This window comes from Lonchura striata, chromosome 1 (genome assembly GCF_046129695.1).
Source record: "Lonchura striata isolate bLonStr1 chromosome 1, bLonStr1.mat, whole genome shotgun sequence".
Classification (NCBI taxonomy): Eukaryota; Metazoa; Chordata; class Aves; order Passeriformes; family Estrildidae; genus Lonchura; species Lonchura striata.
The window spans coordinates 83,828,932-83,853,113 of NC_134603.1; the positions used below are offsets into that span (position 1 = coordinate 83,828,932).

The 24,182-nt window shown below is 42.7% G+C and overlaps 1 protein-coding gene across 1 annotated transcript in view; it reads right to left on the reverse strand.

Annotated features, from left to right (window-relative positions):
- The window catches only part of PDE1C (phosphodiesterase 1C), a 175,106-nt gene that overhangs the window by 13,127 nt on the left and 137,797 nt on the right, over nt 1-24,182 (reverse strand). Inside the window, exons 10-12 of the mRNA XM_021540500.3 lie at nt 6,917-7,018; nt 5,671-5,791; nt 1,081-1,162 (exon numbers count right to left, since the gene is read on the reverse strand). Coding sequence (XP_021396175.2) covers nt 1,081-1,162; nt 5,671-5,791; nt 6,917-7,018 — 305 coding nt within the window. The remainder of the gene's footprint in view (nt 1-1,080; nt 1,163-5,670; nt 5,792-6,916; nt 7,019-24,182) is intronic.

Consider the following 24,182-nt stretch of genomic DNA (forward strand, 5'->3'; position numbering starts at 1 on the left):
TTAATGTCAACAGATTACTAAACTGCACAAATGAAATAGTATATGAGTAAATAAACCTGCCTTTGCCTACTGACAAGTGCCTATAAGGTAAATTCTATTTATGATGGTTTAATATAATAATAATTTTGCAGTAGCTTGACACAAGGATTGGAACAGAAGATTCTTTCCTTGTCTGGTCTTTCTGAGCAAAGGAGCCCAAAAGGAAACGACCAGGAAAATGGGTTTCCAAGCATACACAACCCTATGTAGAGGGACCCTGGGGAAGGCACAGCTCCTCTTCCCTGCAAGGAGTAAGGAACATATCTGAAAGCTGATAAAACAGATGTGAAGAAATATATGTACCTGTACCTTCCCCCACAGCAACCAGAGAGGGAGAGTTTATCTTCTCCCATAGCACAGAAATAAGCCTATGTCCAGGAGTCTTCAACATGAGTTTTAGCTGAGACTGTAGCACTTCAAGTTTGTTGCTGCTTTCCTTCACCAAGCTACTGGCAGAACACACAGTTTATGGTATGTTATTGTTCCAGAGGAGTAAATGCTACAAGCCTGGTATCCAGGCCAGACTTATATACAGCTCTTCAAACTCAGATTCTTAAGTGAATTGTCTAAATTTCCAAAGCCAGAAAAATCTGGGATGCTGTCTCTGAGATAATGGCTTACTTACCAGGAACAATGAAATAATTTTAAACAGAAACAGCCCTTAGCCAAAAATATGAATCTCTAGTTTCCTAGATTCAGGGAAATCTCTGTTTCACTCTTTGAGAGAAATTTCTTGCTTTAAATTTTTGTTTGCTTTCTTTAATATGTTTTATATATTTTTTTTTCTCAGTTCTCTCAATTTTAGCATCCATGTTATCTTTCCTTTTTTATTCCATTTGGCTACCTATTCTTGAGCTGAGGCTGGAACATGTTCTTCTATCTACTTCACTTATTTTGAAAGTATAAAATCCACCCACAATCCACCTTTTACATGTTCTCTTCATTGTGCCAAGCCCCCTGAATAATTTTACTTCACTTAGCACCTCTTGTTCTTTCAGTAAATGTAAGGCTTGTTGCCTCATGCACTAAAAAGGGACATACCTATTTGAGACTGAGCAACCATAGTAGATTTCCGATCACACAGAGGAGAGAAGGGCAGCCCTAGTTCTGCTTCTTTGTCACCCTGGAGAAAAACATGGAGAAGAAATTTTTAAAGGACAAGACACATTGCACTTTTCATATATTATGTCACAACTGTAAAAGCCTCTCATTTTACTTTCTTTAATTAAGTTTGGATTTTGTTCAGGTTGGGGTTTTCTTTAACATAAATTGTGGAGAATTTGATCTCGATGGAAAAGTTATAGTCCAAGGAGAAGTTAGTGAATTAAGCATCTTGAGTCCAGTGACTTTTCATTAGAACTTTCCCTGCTTGCTTGGTACTTCTATGTACCAACTAAAAACCACTTGAGCACAAGAATGCTTGTTACTGCAGTTCTCCAAAGCAAATCTTTCATGAGCAAACATCAATGTCAGGACTGATTTTTCAGGGCTTGCAGTTCTTTGTGTGTCTTTTTTAGTCTTTCAGATAAGACTGGCTGCATGCAGATTAGTAATTTTTTCCAAAGAGAACACTAACACTATGAGAAAGTAACCTGCTCAGTTGATGTTGGGACAAGCTGTGGATATTGTCTACCTGGATATCTCCAAGACTTTTTATATGGTTTCCAACAGCTTCCTCCTAAAGACACTGATACATTATAGTATAGATGAGTGGTCCATGCAGCAGGTGGGGAACTGGCTGACAGGCCCCCAGCCTGTCAGCAAGTGGTGGTAAATAGCTTATTTTCAAACTAGCAACCTGTCACAAGCGGGATAGTCCAGCATTTAATACTGGACCCAATGCTGTTTAGTATCTTTACAAGTGATCTAGATGATGGGATCATCTAGAAGTTTGCTGATGATACCAAACCAAGTTGGAAATTGAACACTTCTAAAGGGAGAGTCATCCTGCAGGTAGACTTGGAGAGGCTGGAAGAGTGGGCTTATAAGAATCTTATGAAGTTCAACAAGGACAAATGTAAGGTCATACACCTGGGAAAACATAATACAGGACCACAACACAGGCTGGGAACAACTCAGCTGGGGAGCAGCTCTGTGGAAAAGGACCTGAGGGTCCTGTTGGATGACAAGCTAATATGAGTGAATTCTGTGGTGCTCTGCTGAAGAAAACAACAGAATGATGGGCTGCATGAACAGTATCTCTACACCAGTAGAGATACTGAAATCATTATTCCACTCTACTCAGCAGCTGGCAGGCCACAGCTGGAATAAGGTGTTCAGTATTGGTCTCCCCATGCAAAAAAAGAAGTGGATAGGCTGGAGAGGGTCAAGAGAAGGGCTACAGGGATGATGAAGCAACTGGGAAGCCTGTCATGTAAGAAAGAGCTGAGACAACTGCATTGTTAAACCTTGAGAAAAGAAAACTTAAAAGAGACCTTATTACCATGTTCCAATATTTAAAGGGTGTCTACAAAGAAGATGGAGACCCCCATTTTACAATGAGGCACATGGAAAGATATGGGATAATGGATAGAAATTACTCCTGAAGAGATTCTGATTAGACACAGGAAAAAAATTTTTCACAATGAGATCAGCCATTAAAATTATCTCCCCAGGGGAGATTCTCCAGCATTGGACACTTTTAACATTCAGCTGGATAGGGTGCTGGATCATCTTATCTAGACTGTGCAAGAAAGGTTTGACCACGTGATCCTTCAGCTTCCTTCAAACCTGGTATTCTGTGATGCTGTGAATACAACATTTCACATTACCTTTAGATTACATTTACATCTTAATTATGTAAGTCCAAACATGCCTACCAGCCCTCAGAAGTGGAAGTCCTTTTCTAGAATCACAAGATGGTAGAAGATCAAGTGTTTATAACCCCATATTTCCCAATTTTCCAGTTTTTCAAGTCATATGAGACAAAAAACCCTTTAATTCAGTCACTCTATAACATTGCTTTATGTTGAGAAGATTTGTATAGGATGACACAGATGCAGTACTCCCCACAGAGCATTCAAATTTAAATAGCCTGTTAAATGTACTGTAAAATAATTTACTTAAATTAGCAGGTCATTATAATTGTGCTGAACTTCTTGCCAGTGTTCAGAACAATGTCAAATAGAAGCTAAAATATTCCGTACCATCAGTAAAGCATGTATATCACTTTTCACTTTCTGATAGCTGATTATATATGGTGGGAGCTCCGCAGCACATGTCATCTTTTCCTCCTCCAATGATGATGATGATAATCTAAAATTTTTGCCTTGAGGCCAATTCATGATTTGTGATTTTGCCTTCCGGCCAATATCCCTGGGCAATTAGGGGTTTCTATTTGAGCTTTCTGAGTGATCAGCACAGATCACTTAGCATGCATCTGAATGTGTGAAAAGGACTTTGCTTTTAAACATCCAGCCCAAAACAGACTATCAGGGTGCCAGGAAGAGCTGTACTTCAATGACAGTCACTTCTGAAGCAGCTAGAATTCCTTCTTCATAAACTGCCAGTACCCCTTGTTCAGTTGAGGTGTAACAGGCCTGATATCCTTTGAATTTCAGACTCCAGAACCACAGGGGTTACCTTCAGGTCTCCCAGGGTACCTTTTGCCAGAGACTCCAGGAAGGATCATGCTCCCTGGCTGCAGTGTTTTTTCACATTTTGTCCAGTACTAACTGGACCTATTGCTCCCAAGGAATCTCCTGTTTAATTTGTTACAAAGCTTGTTACTGTTCAGGACCCCACTTAAAATGTTTCTTCTTCTGGGTTATTTGGTAGAGAAGGTTTACAATCTGACTATAATTTGGAATATGCATCCTTCCAGAACTCACAGTACTGAGGAAAGCTTGTCTCTCCTTCTTGCTGGTTGGTGGGGACATAGTTCCTATGTTTTTGAGCACAGCCACTGGCATATGATGAAACCTGATATTCCTGGGCAGGTCCCTTGACTTTGCTTTATGGCAAAAGCATAACCTTGACCTTCAGGAGGATGTGGATTATATTCTTTTTTCCAAAAAACTCTCTCTGTTGTGTTGTGCCACACAATAATGTCATCAACATGTTGCAAGTGTTCTGGAGCACCACCCTCTTCAATTTTAGTCTGAATCAGTCCATGGCAAATAGTGGGGCTGTGCTTCCACTCCTGGGGCTATCACTTTCAAGTGTAGGGGACACTCTTCTAGGTAAAAGCAAACCGTGGCCTGCATTCTCTTGACAAAGAAATTGAGAAAAACACATTAGCAATGTATGTGGTGGCACCATTTTGCTGCCTTGGACTCCAGATCATCCTTAAGTTCCATGATATCCATCACAGCAGCTCTCAGTGGTGGTGTGACTTTGTTCAGGATACAAGAGTCCACTGTCAGTCTCCACTAGACTCATGCATTGGCCATATGGGGTTATTAAAGGGTGAGTGAAACTTGCTGACTACTCCCTGGCTCTCCAGTTCATTAATCATCTCATGGGATGAGGGTCATGGAGTCCTGGCTGATGCAGTATTGTTGATGATGATCTGTTGTGGAGATGAATGGTACCTGTTGTTCTTTGACCCTGGTGTCCCACAGCAGAAGAGTTTTGTGGTCTCACATCTTAATGTGAGGTAATCGTAATTCCCTCATAAGTCTTTGGCAGTCATGTATTTTAACACATCTAGTATAACTTTGAGCTAGAAAAGCATAAATATGCACAGATTTTCCCCTAAAATTCATGTTAAAATCATCCTACTTGTATGAGTCTCCTGTGTGGCAAGACAGAATCAATTGCAGGTATGAGCTATCTGCTTTCACCCAGTAAAACAATTCTTGGTTTGAAAAAACAAACCAAAGGATTAATTCCAGAGCAAATTTTTGCAATATCCTTGTAAAAAAAAAAAAAAAAAAGGGACTACTGAAATGCCTTTAAAAACAGATACAGTTTTTTAAAAATGTCAGAACTTTTAAAGAATTGTCATATTTTTCCCTTTTGCATTAAGATTTACTATAGAACAGGAAGTTATTGGACTTTGCAGGGAAAATAAGCACTTAAGTGCTAGCACTGCTTAGGTTAGCAATTCATACTGGAGAAAAGTATCCTATACACTCCTTAAGTGCTCTGTTTGCTTTTACTTCATTTTAAAAAAATATTTTTATTAATCACTTGAGAACCTTATAACCATCACAAAAAGCTCAATGATTTGTCTAGATTTGTGGGTCTGTCAACAGATGATCCACTATGAACTATAATTTTGATCAGTTAATTTCTTTTAAAGAGCAAAGTAAGCCTTTTTCACATCCATTGCAACAATGTAAGTAGAGTTTTATAAAGTACAGCTACACAAGCATGGTGTTATGGTTCTAGAGCGAGCAGAAATCTTTTCCTAATTTGAAAGACTTTTTAACTTCACAAATTAGATTTTCTACTATGTAGGTAATGTTTAAATCTATAGGGAATGTATTAGACATTAGCTTCCTATGCCTAAGAGGCATAATAGCCAGTGCTAATGGTGCTAGAGGAGAAAGCTGCATACCATTTGGGAGGTTCTTAAAAGCATCAAAGAAAAAGCAACATATCTGTGTTAATATTTTCCTACTTCCTTACCCAACCCTACACACTCTCTCTCAACTGCAGAAAAGAAAAAAACATCCCTAGCTTTACCTGCCTGAAGAACTCCTCTAGCAGAGACATGGTCCAGCGATGATGGAGATCCCAAGCCTTGGCTGGATGACTGATATCTGCTGTATGTAATAACAGTGATAAGGCTTTCGGCTTGTCAATTCTGAAAACCCAAAGGATCAAAAAAATTAATTGTCTGCTCTTGCAGGGAAGAATGACAAAAATCTTACCTACAGGAAAATACGGTAATTATAATCTTTGACCAGGATATATGCAAAGTGGTTTCTCTGATCATAAAATCATACAACTCTGAAAGACTGTCTTATTTCTCCACCACACATGATTCCTGTTTTAAAAGGGATACTAAGAAATGCAAAAATAAATATTGCTCAGCCTTGCTCAGAAACTTTCCAGGTTTCCTTGTCCGCACTAGAAGTCTTGAAGAGCTGCTGTGCTCCCCATTTCATTGGTGCTGTACGACCTAAGATTTCTTACGACCTAAGAGGCTAGCCGAAGAACCCCATAAATGCTTTCTTGGTATGGGTGTTCTCATTTTTTAATTCTGCTTTTTCACTATCCAAAATGGTTGAAGGAGTTGTAGCTTCTGATGGGATCAGATGGCTAGCCACACCCTGCTCTGCTACAGGTATAATACTGATATAGGTATAATTCTGATATAGGTGTAATTCTGTGTCCAGGGTGAAAAACTGACCATCACTCAGAACAATAGAGAAATAATTTTTTTGGGAAGAGCCGTGGACAAAATACTACAGCTCCCAGTGGCATACCGGGAAGAAGAAAAGACTTTCCCCATACTGCTCCATCTGTTATTTTCCAGTCCTTCCCTCAGTGGATCTCAAGTTTTCATCTGTTCTCTGATTATGAAGAAGGCCCCTACTGGGGGTGACAGCTGATACCATCTGCATAAGGGCAAAGTGCAAGTTATGTTCTGCAGGTCTTATAACCTTAAGTCATACTCAGTTATAGAGGTTACTCTAATGAATCATGTCCTTGATGTTATCCACCAGGGAAATGCCCAATGAGGCTGGTCCCAGCAATGGTGACATTTGAAATTTTTGGGCCACCAGCACAGAATATAGATGTGCATTTAGGCATGTGCCTAATCCTTCATAAGTGAATTAATTCAAAATTCACCAGCAGAAAGAAAATTGCTCTAGATATCAAAGAAAAAGAGGGCCTCTGGAGAGGTGCTTTTGAAGTTAAGCACATTGGCAAAGCACCAGCTGAAATGCAGCCCCTCACTGCACTATGTTGTGAAATTACTCACCCTTCTGGTTGCTGCAAAGCATTCTTCATAGCTTTAATTTGCTGGAAGTGACAGGACATATCAGTAGCCAACACCATCTCAATGACTAGAGCTCTAAATTCCCTTTTGGATAGCATCACAATAAGAGCAGCAAGGAAAGAGAAGCACAAAAACCAGCATCAGACACACTCCAGGCTCTTGTTATCTGCAAATTATTGACAGCAATACTTTTGTATGTAACTCTTAATTCCTCTTTCAGGGATAGGATGAAGGATTTTCTGCACAAACACAGAAATGGGAGGGATGCAAATGAAGCCAGGTGGCTAATCCTTGGTAAGAGAAATATTAGATGTTTTCTGAAGAGCACATTGGTATTAGTTGTTCCCCTGGGGAAGATGAATAAATATGATTGCCTGGCAAAAGATTTACAGTAGTACAGCCAGGATGAAAACAATCCCCCCTACTGGTTGGACAATTCCCTTACCTACAGATAAGTCCAAAAGTCAAACGGACTGTTCCATCTCACCCCCCAAAATGTATGGTTCATCCCACACCTGTAACCCTCCCCTGAAACATGAGGTGTCTGTAACCCCATTGGCCCAAGTCTTGTTCCAGCCCACCTTGAAGCCCCCTGATAAGGGGTGCCTGAGGAGTCAGACGCTCTCTTGGAACTTCCACCCTCTCCTGGAGCATCCTCTTATCTCTCTCTACCCCTTGCCTCTCCCTTTCCCCACTTCCTCAGGCCTGCCACCTGCCGCGTCTGGTGGCTCCATGCAGGGCCTTTCACCCTCTATAATAAACCTTATATTCTGAGAGCAGCCTTCAGAGATCTCTTGTCTCCATCCATCCAAACTGTCCTGGAGTCCAGCATCCCTGCAATTAGTACTCCTTTTTCAATTAAGCACAAACTTCTTAAATAGTTTTCTTTTCTATTACATTCTTAGAAAGAAGGGAAAAGACTGTTTAAAGCCTCAGAATCAGGTAACTTGATTCAACTGGCCAATATGCATGTTTAAAGTTGAGTCATATGATGGAAAATCACCACATTAAAAAAATTGCCTAGTATATATGATGCATATATGAAATAAAGACCTTTGAGAAACTGCACTATTGCCCTGCTATAATTAACTCAAAATATTCCTGTATGAGGTTTTGCTGTCCTGTTTTTTTTTTTTCTGGACTAGAATTAGTTTTCTTCTTAGCTGGTCCAATGCTGTGTTTTGGGTTTAATATGAGAATAATGTTGATAACACACTGATGATTTTGTTGTTGATAAATAGTATTTACTCCAAAACACAGACTTTGGAGTTTCCCGTACTCTGACAGTGAGCAGGTGCGCAAGAAGTGGGAGGGAGCATAGCCAGGACAGTTGATCCAAACTGGCCAAAGGCATACTTTGTATCACAGATCATCAAGCCCGATATATAAACTGGAGTCAGTGATCGCTACTTGTGACAGACCAGGCATTAGTCAGCAGGAGGTGAGCAATCACTTGTTTCTCTTGGATGTTATTGCTCTCTCTCTCTCATATTTTCGTTACTCTTATAATTATCATCATCATCATCATCACCATCATTAGTATAAGTATCACAACAGTAGTTTAGACTCCAGTTGAAATGTCTCTGAAAATGATATGGATGCTCCTAAACAGTTTAAAATATCAGAATGTTCTGATCTAGCATAGAATACAAATTTATTTTCCTTTCAGTTCAGTCTCTACAGATTAACAGAGGAAGAACGGCTCAAGTTTAGCATACCAGCTCAGGATTTTGAAGATTCAGAAATGGGTCAGCAATAATTTAAAAATAAATCACTATTCTCCTTTTTATGAATCTCTCATGAAGTCTTTTTTGATGATTCCTCTCTTACCTATAGTAGCTGTGCTCAAATTCCAGCCCCAGGCCACCACTGTGTACAGACCCAAGACTGCTGTGCTTACCTAGTCCCATGGGTGGCACAATGGATGCTTCACCACCAGAGTTCTGCAACAATGGTGGTATCAGTTTGCCTTGGTCTTCACCCCCTATAACCACCTCTTCCTCCCAACCCATAAGTACCATCAGTTGCATAGTTAACAGCTTCCCAAATAATTATATGATGAATGAAAAGTAACTGATGTTTTTATTTAATTTTTTTTATTTGCCAGTACTGGTCAATTCCCAACAGCACAAATATCTCTGTCAATACAACCAAAAGAGAAGAACCTGAATGCATAGAAATATACTTTTACAAGAATATAGTGTGATAATGCTGTGGGAACAATTAATGTTGGGAAACAGAAGAGTTTTCACTACATCGTCTCGGCTACAACTCCATCATACTGCTCTACATGGGCTACTTTGTGTGTAGCTTATTGCAGTAGGAAGAAGGGCTTCGTTCAGGCAAATGACTCACTGATTGCAGTGCAAGAATGTACACATGCTTACAAGGCCAAAGATACTACATTCCCTTTCATAAATGTAAATCTGGAACATGCACATCATTTGACTTCTGCACATATTTCAGATATAATTTTCTCTGAAACAGAGATGAAAGATACTCCTGAAATGGTAAAAAAAAAAAAAAAAAAAAAGGATTTCACAATTGAAAAGTTATTATTTGTCACTTCAAACAACAGGCATGTGACTTTCAAAATCAATAAGTAAAAGTTCTAGGTAATGCATGAGAGATCTCAAAAGATGTAACACTTGAGGATCATAAGTTTGTGCATTTGGCAACAAGTTGATAGAATGGTGAAATTCATTAGAGAGAATCAAAGATAGATATTTATGCATTTCTTGGTTTTGCATCTGAGTCAGAAGAGAGCCTGGGATACACACAACTGTTATTTTTGCCCTTAACATCTTGAGCATTTTGTTTCTGCAATTGTCACCTTGTTATTTTGAGAATTTTAAAGTTCTTCTGAAAGTTTTCTATGCCTTCTGATGTTTACATATTTCTACTGAATTTTCTTACATTGTCATGTAAATAATTATTGTTTTGCATTCTTCTCTGTGGGTGGAGAGAATTGATGGACTGTTGGTTTGACCAGTGTGGACAGGTGGCAATTTCACCCTCCAATCCACTGTCACTTTTGCTATTCTATATATAGTGGAGTCAGAAAATAAAATCCTCCCTTTTGGTTCGTTTTCTTCCGTTTTACATAACATGCGTCTGTGAGTTATTTTGTGTCGTAGTGTGACATCTGGTGGCCGCCGTCTGGTACGACAGCCGTGGGTGAGCTCTTGTTAATTCCTGATTCTCTTTTTGCCTTTCTGTTTGTCTGCAGGCTTGTGGTCACGCCAGCCCCTGTGATTTCTATAGAGGACTTACTGGTCTTGAATGTCTGGGAGGCTCTTCTGGAGCAAAAGAGGGCTTCTTTTCTTTGGGATGGCTTTAAGCATCTGTTTTACTGGGGCAAAGATCATGGGCTCTTTTCAGCCCCTGAGGAGGCGTTCTCCAGGGAGGCGTGGGGTCTCTTTCTCTGTTGATTATAGTGCAGGTGTGGTGGCAATGCTCTTGAATTGGAGACAGATTGATAGGCTAGGGTAGGATTTCAGCCTCCCAACCTCTGAACAGGGTGACGCTGAAGTCTTTTCGAAGGCAGAGGTGAATGTTGAGTCTTTGCGCGGATCGGAGTCAGCCTCGTCCCTTTCCGCACCCGAAGGCGGCGAAGCGGGGTGCGAACTCCTCCTCGCTGTGCCTTTCTGGCGCTCGGGGGCTGCGAGGAGCCCCCGGCCCAGCGTCCGCCTCTGCTTTGTCCAAACTGTGGGGTTTCCACAACGTATCCCTTGGGGGCAGCGGGAGTGGGGTCAGCTGCCGCTCCCACCACTCTCCCGTTTGGAGTCGGCGTGGGCGTCATTGATCGAGTCTGCGCTGCACAGCCTGCCGGGCATGCACAGGCGGAGGAAGCCGGCGGAGGTGGGACATGGTCAGCTTTCTGTCGGACCCCACTCTGGCGGGCAGGTGCCGGCCCGCTCCAGCCCCATGAGGTGGTGTCCGCGGTCGGATTCTGCGTCACGGGAGAGACTCTGGTGTGCGGTGCCTGACGGCCCCATCCCCGCGCCGCCTGTGACGGGTCCCGTGGCCGGGGCACGGAGCGATGGCGCGGCTCCGGGAGCTGCATCTCTGCGCACTGCTCTTCCCCCGTGCCAGGGGAAGCTGGCCCGGGGGGGCTCCGGCGGGAGCTGGCGTGTCGCCGCCGCCTGTTCCTCCTGCGGGTACCGGGGCTGCAGCGAGTGCGGGCACTGCGGTGTTTGCCGCGAAAGGTGACGTGACCGGCAGGGGACCCATGTTTTCCCGGGGCCCTGGGTCTTCTTCTTCGGCCTTGTAGACATTTCCGTCGTGTCAGGTGACTGTAGGTCTGAGGAAGCACAAGCTTGTCGAGAGGTCAAAGCTAAGGTCAAGAATGTGCTTGGTTATGCTTCTCTGTGTTGCCTCGCATGGTACGCAGGTGACTGCTCTGGCCCTGCTGATGCTGCAAGGGACGAGATATCGGGTGCTGTTGAGGCATCTGCTTCTGTCCCTGTGGAGTTCACAGGATGGGACTTAGCAGGTGCTGCCGCCTTACCAGGGGGTCTCCAGAGTTTCCCTGTGTTCAGAGGTATTGCTAACAATGCCCATGAGCCGTTACCATTGAAAGCTTTGATGGAACTCCACGATAAGGTTGGAAAATACGGTTTGGGCTCTGTGGAAGTCATGCAGATGCTTCGAGTGTTTGCTGCTGATTTGCTGACACCTTACAATATTAAAAGCTTAGCTTGTGTTCTTTTTCAGCCTGTAGAATATGACCTTTGAGTCTAAATGGACTCAGCTGGCAGCTAGAGCAGTGGAGAAAATGCTACTTTGGGCCAATGGAATCCCAGACATGATTGGTACTGATGTGCTGCTAGGCACAGGCAATTATGCTGATCCTCATGAGCAGGCTGGCTTTGCTCCCTTGGTGCTGGATCAGTGCCAGACAACAGGCGTGGCAGGGTTGATTCAGACCATAGAAGTGGCTGCTCCAAAGGAGTAATTTGTGACTGTTGCCCAGAGAGCTGATGAGTCTTTCCTACGATTTGTAGACAGGCTGTCTGCCTCTGTGGAGAAGCAGGTGGGAGATCCTGAGGCAAGGAAGCTTTCGCTTAAGCACTTTGCGAGAAGTGACTGCACTGCCGATTGTGGGAGAATCATAGAGGCTCTTCTTGGTGATTCTTCTGTCTCTCAGATGGCAGAGGCCTGTGCAAAGGTAGGCACCTCAGATCATAAGATGGCTGCCTTGGCTACAGCTGTGCAATGGGTCTGGGTGATGCTGCAGGGTGGGCAGCAACAGCAGGGGAATGTTCAGGCCACTAAGAAATGGAGAAAGAAGGTACAGCAGGTCACAACTCCCTTGTTTTTGTGTGGTTGGTGTGGAAGGTCAAACCATTATTGCAAATGTCTGTAAGGTGACTGTGCATGCTAATGGCCAAGCGGTGCCAGGCTTGGGAAATGGGAAGTGGAGCGCGAAGGAGAGACGCACCCAGACACAAGCTTCTCTTCAAGCCCTGGAGCTGATGGAGGTCTGCTTAGCAGCCAGCACCCACGGCTCAGCAGGTGTTGGTTTCTGCACCAAGCAACATTTGTCATAGATTTTGGCAAAATACACAAGGTTTCCCTGGATGTCTTGGTCCCTTGGGTGAGGGCATGAGTGCTTTCCTTATGGGGAGGTCTAGTGCTACGCTTCAGGGCATAATTGTGATCCCAATCTGCACATGGGACTCATTGATGCAGATTTCACGGGACAGATTTGTGCCATGGTCTCCACACCTAACTTCCCCGTCATTATCCTGATAGGGACAGGAATTGCTTAGCTTGTGCCTTTTAAGTCTTCTGTTCACAGGACAGTTGATCGGTCGCAAGGTGACAGCGGCTCTGGATCCACTGGGCCACCTCAAGTTCACTAGTCTGCTTTCCTGACCGAAAAATATCCTGAGATGCTGTGTACCCTGTCCATCCCTGGCACGATGCTGCTGGAGATTTGTCTCCACAGGCTTCTTGACAGCGGTGCAGATGTCATGGTTCTCTCCCTTGCCACCTGGCCCCCGGAGTGGCCCTTGGATCTGGTGGAGGATCCAATCCGCCTGTTGCAGGATTGGGAGGAACAGAGCATTGCTATGTGAGCTAGCAGCCTGTGCCTATTGCGAACCCAGAGGGACAGACAGCCATGATTCACCTCATGTTACTTCATCTAGTGTTAACCTCTGGGGGAGGGATGTTCTGTCTGCATGGGGGGTGTGCATTGGGATGAATTTTTGATGGGGGCCACTGTGTTGAAGGGCGCAAAGTGTCCTATGCCTCCTTTATGGTGGCTGGTGGACAAACCCATCTGTGAGAAACAGTGGCCCCTCCCTCAAGACAAATTAGTCACCCTTCGAAATCTGGTGCAGGAGCAGTTGAACCAGGGTTATCTGTAGCCTTCTACCAGTCCTTGGAACACTCCTGTCTTCGCATGAAGAAAAAGTCTGGGATATGGAGGTTGTTACAAGACCTCCAAAAGGTCAATGCCAAGATGGAAAGCATGGGAACATTGCAGGTGGGCACGCTATCGCTTACCATGCTTCCTGCAGATTGTCTGATATACATTGCGGATTTGAAGGATTGTTTTTTTACAATTCCTTTGCATCCTGATGACAGACCAAAATTTGCCTTCCCAGTGCCAGCAATCAACAATGCTGAGCCTACACAGCGTTATCAATAGAAAGGCTTGCCCCAGTGCATGCGATGTTCTCCTGACATATGCCAATGGTATGTGGCCCATGCCTTGTCCGGAGTTCGCAGCAGTTTCCTGATGCCCATCTTTATCACTATAAGGGCGACATTGGCTGCGTCCACACAGGATGAGCTGCTGAGGATACAGCCTCAGTTGCTCAATGCTTTGCATTCTCATGGGCTGCAGGTGGTTCCAGAAAAGGTTCTACAACAACCTCCTTGGAAGTATTTGGGGGTCAAAACTCTGGAATAGACAATCTGACACCAGGAGGTGCAATTTGTACATTTGGTGAAGACACTGAATGATGTCCAGAAATGGGTAGGTGTCATCACTTAGCTACACCTGTACTTGGGACTGACCAATGCACAACTGTCTCCTCTGTTTGATTTGTTAAAGGGAGACTCTGATTTGAAGTTGCCTCGCACATTGACCCCTTAGGTATGTCAGGTGCTGGAGGAGGTTCAGCCGGCTGTTTCTGCTTGCCAGGTTTATTGCATTGATCCTTCCGTTGATGTCACTGTGTACATTACCACTCCAGATTCACATCCCACAGGTATCATTGGCCAATGGAGTGACAAATGGTCTGATCCCTTGCACATCTTGGAATGGGTTTTCCTGCCCCATCAGCTGCAGAAGACAGCAACCGCATTGTTTGAACTAATTGCTCACTTGATAATCAAATGCCAGCAATGGTGTTTGCAATTGATGGGTACAGATCCTGCAAAGATCATACTCGCGGTACAGCAGAAGGATTTTGACTGGAGCTTTGCACACAATGTGTCCCTGCAATGTGGTCTCAAAAACTTTTCAGGGCAGATCACTTATCATCTGCCCAGCCACAAGCTACTTCAGGTGGCAAAATTCACACAAATGTCTTTGCGGCCCAAAAATAGTCAGGAGCCAGTGCAAGGACCCACTGTCTTCACTAATGGTTTGGGGAAAACAGGAAAGCCCATTGTTACTTGGAGGGATGGATCTGAGTGGCAGGTTCTGGAAGGTCATCAGGATGGGTCAGCCCAATTGGTTGAATTAAGGGCTGCTGTCATGGCATTTGAGAGATTTTCCCAGGAACCTTTCAATTTGGTCATGGATTCTGCCTATGTGGTCAACATCACACAGCGGTTGGGTTATTCAGTTTTCAAGGAGATCAGTAATCCTGCCTTGTTGCATTTACTGAAGACCTTGTGGTGTGCCATTCAGGCCCACGTTTATCCATACTACATTCTGCATGTAAGGAGTCACACTAATATGCCAGGGTTTGTAGCAGAAGGTAACGCAAGGGCTGACAAATTGGCTAACCCAGCGTGGGTAGCGCCTCAGCCTGATACACTTGTGCAGGCCAAGGCATCGCATGGGTTTTTCCATCAGAACACACATACCTTGCAGGAGCAGTTTCAGTTGACACCAACTGAGGCTTGTGACATTGTTGGTTGTGTGGCGACTGCCATGCACTTGCTCCGCCTCTACCAGCAGGGGTAAACCCCAGAGGCCTTAGGGCCCTGGAGCTTTGGCAGACCGATGTCACCCAGATTGCCGAGTTTGGCCGGCTCAAGTATGTGCATGTCACGGTGGACACGTTCTCATCTGCAATGTGGACTTCCGCTCACACTGGAGAAAAGGCCCGGGATGTCATTGCCCACTGGAGGCAGGCCTTTGCCGTTCTGGGCATACCTTCTGCTGTGAAAACTGACAATGGTCCTGCTTACGCATCGCAGCAGGTGCGGCAGTTCCTGCAGTTGTGGGGGGTGTCACACAAGTTTGGTATCGCCCATTCTCCAACTGGCCAAGCTATTGTAGAACGCGCTCATGGTACTCTGAAGCGGGTTTTTCAAAAACAAAAATGGGAATGCAGGGCAAAGCTTTGTATACCATCAATCATCTTACTGTGTCGTGGAATTCAAATAACCCTGTCATTTTGAATCATCACCTTTCATTGCAGGCTTCAGATGAGACACATCAGCCTTGAGTGAAAGTTCAGGTGCAGAATTTAGTCATCAAACAGTGGGAAAGTCCTTATGACCTTATCACTTCAGGGTGCAGGTATGCATGCATATCCACAGATACTGGGGTACACTGGGTACCTTTGAAGTGTGTTCATCCTGACCTGTGACTGCAGAGACAGAATCTGGCCGACGTGTAAAATGGAAACCATGACCAAACTGAAAGTCATCAAGTGGAGGAATCATTGAGTGATGACTCAGATTGCAGATGATGTGAGTGATCACTCTGATGATTCCTCCATGAGTGGACACAGAATGTTGTTCAAAATTTTCCCTTTTAACATTGTTCATTTTTTTCCTTTTTTTTATTTTTGTAATGGAAAAAGGTTGAGATGTCGCCCTGTTCTTCTGAGAGTTTTAAAGTTCTTCTAAAAGTTACCTATGCCTTCTGATGTTTACATATTTCTACTGAATTTTCTTACATTGTCATGTAAATAATTATTGTTTTGCATTCTTCTCTGTGGGTGGAGAGAATTGATGGACTGTTGGTTTGACCAGCATGGTTGGAGAGGTGGAAATTTCACCCTCCAATCCACTGTCACTTTTGCTATTCTGTATATAGTGGAGTCAGAAAATAAAATTCTCTCTTTTGGTTTGTTTTCTTCTCTCTTTTACATAACATGTGTCTATGAGTTATTTTGTGTCATAGTGTGACATGCAATCATCTTCAAATCTACACTACACATTATGGTGCTGTGCTGTGCATGCTGCCTAGCAGTTTTGGTTAAATAGTCCCCGGAAATATTTTACAAGATGTGTTTCCACTGCAATGTCTCTTCACTGTATTTAATTATTCCAGTAATGCACAAAAGCCTGTTAATAGTTTACATGACACACTTTCAGATTGATCTGTTTTTTGTCTGTGCTCACATCTTTCTATGGTAGAAGCACAGTATATAAAATCAGAGGAAAAGCAAGTCAACTGAATCAGTTTCCAAATTTTTTTTAGATAATATATTTGACAAACTCAAAGACAAAATGAGGTAAGAGAAGAGGCTGCACTACTTTTAAATATCAATACATCACTACAAAACTGTCCAAACCATAGGCACTGAATACTTACGCTTTATAAATACTATTACTGACATATGGTGAACAGGCAGGAAAGTTAGCTCTCTCTCCATGTTACCAATGAGACAGTTAACTCAGATATCCCCCAGGTATTTGTGCATCTTGTGTGTATCATGTTCTCCTTTATTCTGTAGTATTCAAACACAGTTTTGTATTCAGGAAGAAGTTAATGAAGAATAAATGTTAATTCATTCAAATACTAACTGTTATGAATAATTTCTTCCATAATTTGACTTCAGAAAAAATTGTCCATAGGTAAATAAAACATAAGTAAATTAAAACTGTATCCAAGAAAAGAAGAAATAGTGCAAGCTGATGAAAAAGGAAAGATAATTATGCCCCTATAATCTGCCTACTTTATCAAACTGATAACTTTAGACACGTCCTTGTGTTAATCTATTTGAGAAAGTCACAGACGCATCATGTTAAGTATTCAAAAATGTGATCATATCAGAACATTTAGATGTTTGCCTATCAACTCAGGCCCAGGAAATGCCCTGAAGACAATGGAAGCTTCCATTGGCACTTTAAGAGCTAAATCAATGTACTGTTTTACTCCTGATCATATGACATCATAGTATCAAGTATGGTAGGAATATGGAAGAGATGTCCTGAGATCTCCATAATCCACAATGGTTTTTATTAAAGGAAAATAACAGTGCTCTTCAGTACCTTCTCCCCAGCTGCATCCTCTCTCTCCCTCTACTAAAAGACAGTAAAAATCTAATTCAAAGAAAAGACAATCCTCTAAAGATTCAGTCTGCACTGTAGCCTTGACAAAAGAAGCATGAGCCAAAGGGAGAAAGAAAACTAGGAAACAGTAGAGCGGTAACACTTTATGTCACCAGTGGACACTTCCCAAGCCTGTATTGCCTTCTGTCTCCCCTGTTCCCTGAAAACAAGGGACTGGGACACTGCAGGTGATGCTACAATTTTGGATGGCACTGAAGCAGGGCACTTGGGATTTCTGCTGTGTGATGTAGTTACCAAGCAGGGGATTGCAATGAGGCCCAAACTCTGAACCTTTGGATGCCACTCTTAGCAGTTGTTGAGGAGAGATACCTTTGCCAAGAACACCTCTAGCAACATCAAGGCCCTTGGAAAGCCACCAAGCAAGGAATCCAAAGCTTGAAAGAACTGGCTATGATCTAGATAATTTTCTCAAATAATGATGAACACAAAAGAATTCCAGACCCTGTATAATATTAATGTGGTTGAAGCTTGCACAGTTTGGGACATAAGCGTACTCCCACTTCCTAATGATACTGCAATGGAATGAGGAAAACAAGACAGTGAGTACTATGACAAGAAGGCTACAGACCTATGAAGACACTGTCCACATCTCAACCTGAGCCAAAGTTTCAGCCTTTGAAAAAGACCTGACTGAGTGTAAGTGGAAATTGGAAGAGAGGATTGAAGAGAGCTGTCAGAGAGCCATCATGTCCCAGATTGAAAAGCAAGATGTAGTCTATTTGCCATCCTGTATGGCAGTTGTCTTGTGTTAAGTAGGCAGTTTTTACTTATCTCTTCCACAATCAATCCTCCCTCCAGGGAGACATCTGCTGATAATGAGTGTTACTGCATGACTGATAAGAACTTTAACATCCCATTGTGAGATGTTCCACCCAGAAAGAGGAGCCAAGCATTCCTACCTACGTATAATCTTGCGATTCTGGCCCAACACCACAGCTTTTTCTGTGCTGGATTTTCCAGAAGAACAGCTGTCTCTTCAGAAGAAGACTACACCCTTTTTCTACAGGTTCACTACTCCAACAGAACCACACCTGATACTCCAGAAAGACAGCAGCCGTAATTCTGATTGGACTGCTACCAACACCCTGTCCAACAGGGTGTCAGGTTGTATTCTGACTCTGTCAGTGTTGTTTTGGTTAACTGCATTGTTTACTTTATCTTTTTATTTTCTTCCCTAATAAAGAACTGCTCCCATATTTTTGCCTGAGAGCCCCCCTTAATATCAAATTTATAACAATTCGAAGGGAAGGGGTCTACATTTTTCCATTTCAGGGGAGGGTCCTGCCTTCCTTAGCAGACACCTGTCTTTCCAAACCAAGACACATCAGAAACTCAGAAAGAAGCTTAGGGAGGGCCTTTTTCATATTTCACCAGTACAGACCAGAATACCTGCTATCTGAAGTAGGCATCCCACAGCTAGGGAGAGGAAATACGCTACTCCACAAGGCAAGCTATGGCTCTTCCTCTGTGAATATGGACAAGGCATGAGAAGATGGGATGGAAAATCCACTTCCATCTTAGCAGCACAGGTACATAAATGAAAAGAAGAAACTACTAACAAAGGAAACTTGGTAAGAATTAATTTATGTCCAGTTTCCTGTGGGTGTGTTCCTGGGCAGAACAGAAGTTAAGATGACATGTCTGATCCCTTTGAAGGGACCTCTAGAATGTATGCCCAGGGAGTGAATGATATCCAGAACTAGAGGGGCTCTGCCTCTAGCCTGATACAGACACGGGAAAATTGTATGTATTGGATTGTGTGGATCAAATATCCTGGTGTATCAGAACCACAAAACTTTGACTGACACTGGCATACAATATACTCTGATGCCATCATGACATTGGGGGCAGAACCTGTTTCCGTTGCTGGGGTGACAGGGGGTCTCAGCAATTGACTCTGTTAGAAGCTGAGGTGACCTTGACTGGGAAAAGGAATGGAAAAAACAACCTATTTCGACTGGTCCAGAGGCTCCGTGTATTCTTGGTATAGATTACGTTAGGAGTAACTATTTCTAAGACCCAAAAGGGCTTTGTTGGGCTTTTGGGATAGCTGCTGTGGAGACAGAAGACGTTAAATTATTAAACACCTTGCTTAGTCTTTCAGAGAACCCTTCTTCAGTAGGACACCTGAGGATTGGAAAACAGCTGGTGTCAATTGCTGCCAAAACAGTGCACCATTGACAATACCGCACTGACCGAGACTCTGTAAGTCCTATCTGTAAGATGATCCATTAACTGGAGATTCAGGGAGCGGTCAGCAACTAATCATGGCCTGAATGAAGTCACACTCCCACTGAGTGTTGCTGTGACAGACATGCTGGAACTTCAGTATAAACTAGGGTCCAAGGCAAAAAAGTGGTGCCACCGTTGACATTGCTAATGTGTTTTTCTCCATTTCGTTAGCAGCAGAGTGCAGGCCATAGTTTGCTTTGACTTGGAGGGGCATTCCCTACACCTGGAACCAATGACCCCAGGGGTGAAAGCACAGTCCCACCATTTGCCATGGAAAAAAGTGAAGCTCCAGAACATCTACAGTACATTGATGACACTATCCTTTGGGGTAAAATGGCACAGGAAGTTTTTGAGAAAGGGGGAAAAATAATCCACATTGTCCTCAAAGTGGGTTTTGCCATGAAACAAAGAAAAGTTGAGGGACCTGCACAAGAAATTCAGTTGCTAGGAGTGAAGTGGCAAGACAGACATCAACACATTCCAGAAGAGGTGATTAACAACATAGCTACTATGTCCCCTCTGCCCAGCAAGAAGAAAACACAAGTTTTCCTAGGCAACATGGATTTTGTGGGGATGCAAATCCCAGAGTACAGCCAGATTGTAAGCCCTCTCTGCCTTGTGACACAGAAGAAAATTATTTCATGTGGAGTCCTGAACAACAACAGTATTTTGAACAGATTGCCCATGCAGTAGACCTTGGGTCAGTCAGGATGGGACAGAATGAGAAGAATGTGCTCTACACTGCAGCCAGGAAGAATGGTCTTTCCTGGAGCATCTGGCAGAAGGTGCCTGGAGAAACTTGAGGGTGACCTTTGGGTTCAGGGATACAAAGGATATGAGGTCAACTACACCCCAATGGGAAAAGGGATCTTAGCAGCTTATGAAGAGGTTTAAACCACTTTAGAAGTGATTACCATTGAATCACTGATCATTCTCACACACTGACTACCAGGGCAGGGCTGGATATTAAAATGGAAAGTCTCTTCCACATATCATGCCACTGATGCTACATGGAGTAATTGGATGGCTCTCATCACACAGCGAGCTTGGATAGGAAATCCTAATCACCCAGGGTTCTTGGAAATCATCCTGAATGGCCTGAAGGTGAGAATTTGGGACTATCATTTAAAGAGGAAGATAAGTAGGTGACATATACTGAGGAGACCCTGCCCTATAAGCAGCTATCAGAGAGTGAGAGGCAATACACTTTCTCCACTGATGCTTCTTTCTGTACCACAGGGTCTAATAAGGAATGGAAAGCAGCTATATGGAGCCCTATACAGTAAGTTGTGGAAGCTACCAATGGACAAGGTGAATTAAGTCAGGTTGCAGAGTGGAAAGCTGTCTAACTGGCTAAGGTGGCCAACACTCTACCTCTATACTGACTCATAGATGGTAGCAAATGCTCTATAAGGGTGGCTGGAAAGTTGGATTAAAAACAATTGGCAGCAAAGAGGAAAACCCATCTTGGCTGCTCAAGTATGGCAGGACATTGCTGACCAGGTAGAGAAAAAGATCAAGAAAATTCGTCATGTGGATACACATGGCCCTAGAGTCAAGCTGATAATGAGATTCACAGCAATTAACAGGCAAACTGCCAAAATTAAAGTGTCTCAGGAAAATATAGACTGGCAACACAAGTGTGAGTTATTTCTAGCTTGGTGGGCCCATAATTCCTCAAGTCATTAGGGAAGAAGAGATGTAACACACCAATGGGCTTGTGACCAAGGAGTGGATTTGACCATGGATACTATATCCCAGGTAATCCATGATTGTGAGACGTGGGGTGTAATCAAGCAGGCCAAGCAGGTAAAATCTCTGTGGTATGGGGGGCATTGGTATGAATGCAAGTATGAGGAGGCCTGGCAGATTGATTACATCACACTGCCACAAACCCACTAAGGCAAATGCTATATTCCTACAATGGTAGAAACTACCACTGTTAAAAACCACACTGAAGGCAATGATTTATGGGACCTTTAAGCTGTGGCATCTGCATTTAGCAAAGGCTGTCTGGTTAGTTAACACCAGAGGTTTGATTAACTGAAGTGAATCATTACCTCTGTGCACAGTAGATGGAAACAATGTCACCATGACGAGTATGAGAGCTGTGTCAGGAAAGACAGTTTGGGTTAATCCCATTTCAAGCAAAGGCAAACACAGCCATAGGATTGTTTTTGCTTGAGGACCTGGTTACACTTGGTGGGTAATACAGAAGGACAGGGAACCAGTTCATGTACCTCAAGGGGATTTCACTTTGGGTGAGAATAGTCTGTAATGTTGAATTGCATATGTAACACTTGTTGCTGATGGCAATGCCAGTCCATGTTGGAAATAACATGAACAATGAGAATGAACTGCTCCCATTATATGAGTCATGGACCAAATGAACTCAATGCATATCTTGGGGGAATAATCAGTGACTACTGAAATAATACCTGTATTTGTATATAGTTGTTTATAAGTGTATATGTAAATAGTTAAAAGATATTAATTGGGACATGATATAGATGATATGGAATAAGGAGTGAATAAAGTCTTCAATGGGTGACCCAAAAAATGTGAATTGTATTCCACTATTCCTCTATGTTAGTCCATGCAGTTTGTGTTACTGTCCCATTAAGACCCAGGGATCAGAAAACTGCATTTGTCAATCCTAGACTGTTTCAGAGGAAATGTCCTAACAACTTTTTTGGTCACAGTTGCCATGGGCAATCCCTGTCCCTGCAGCTGGAAGAGGACTTTTTTTTTGGGACCTATGTTTTTGCTTCTGCCACTCAGGACAGTCATGCTGTGAAAACTGATCCTCTCCTCTTCCTCCATGAGTTACAGCTGCTGCCCCAGATCCAGCTGCCACATTGACAGAGCTGCCACCACTAGGAGAGACCCTGTCAAGTGGTATGGAGCAAATGATTCAGCAACATTTGACTGGTTTTGAACAGGAATAGTTCTTCAAGTTCTCCAGGTTTCCTTTGTTTTATCCTTGTTCCCCCTTTGCTGTTGTTTGGGGCAAGAGAGAGTTTTGTAATCACGGAGGTTCAGTTGTACTGTTCGGGGTTTTTTTATCTTTGCTCTCTCTCTATCACGTGGCTGGGAGAATGTATCTTCTTTTGCCATCCTGTCTTTGTTGCCTGGCTAATGTGGTCTTCTTCAAAAGTCTCCATATTGGGGGAGGGGCTTCTCTGCCATCTTGTTTACTTTGTTCTTGGGGAGTCCATAGGATTCAGAACCTTTGTATCTAGTGGTTATTACTGTTATCTTGATTGTGGCTGGGTTTATTTTAGCAAACTTGCTTTTCAACTTATATCTTCTTGCATTTGTCTCTCTTTGTTGGTGACAGGGGAGTGGTTGAACTGAAAAAGAAGGTAGCTTGTTTCCCAAGCTCCACCCCATGAATTCACTTCTCAGGAAAAAGCATTCAGTTCTGGCCTCAGAGTTGAAAGCAACATCTATGTGGCAATCAAGGAACTGTAGAAACGCAGATCATAGCCACAAAATGCTGTTCCTAACTGTGAGCAAATCTACAGTTGTTAAAACTGTCCTAAAAGATATAGCAATAGCTGCACTATGCCTTGTTAGCTTGCACTTCTCTCTTCTATACTCTGTCACACAGTACAAAGTGGTGGCATAATTTTTTCAGGTTTCTCACCAAGCTGAGATAATTCAAAGGATAATTCCACTTCTCTAAGAAAACAAAAGCCATGATATAAAGATGCTGGTCTCCATCAATCTTTACAGCAAACCAGCTAAGCTGGCTTACATAGAAACGCAGACAATGAAGTCTGCTAACAGTGACAAGAATTTATAGAAGTCTAAAACAGGAAAACTTACTGCACAGTTACAATAGGTACATCTCCTGAACTGATCTATGTGGCTAATTTTGTTCATTCAAAGTCTCAGAACTTTATTATTACAGAAATTAATAGGAAAACACTACATTAAAAGAAAATCATCATTGGCTAATTCTTGCTAAAGGAATATGCATGTGCCCATCCTGAGTACATAGGAACAAAATTTTACAAGAAAATTTTATATGATCCTGCAACCATGCACACAATATTACTTATGAAAAAAAAAAAGCATATGACCAAAGTCAGTAGAAAAAAAAATCATACTTTCTCATGACAGTCTTGAAACAAATAAAAGTGATTGACAAGGAGGGTTCATAATTATTTGAGGGACAAAACACCAGGCAGCTTTACTCAGAAAGTCAGTACTGAATTTAAAGTTACTTCCTGAAGCTGTACTCCTATACAAAGCTAAACAACTAAACATTTTGCAGATATCTTTTTATTCAGCCTTTATTCAACCTCTTTATTTTAATTATTAGTTTTATTTTATACTTGGCAGTAAAGATTTCAATAAACTGCATGGAGCTTACTAGTGATTAAATACAGTGTTAAAAAAGACATCTATAACATTATATTGGAAAATATATGTTCAATTTGCACTTTATTTTCCTAGTTCACTGTGATCTGGCTTTGTTAGAGTTTTTTCATTTTATAACTTGCATAAATGG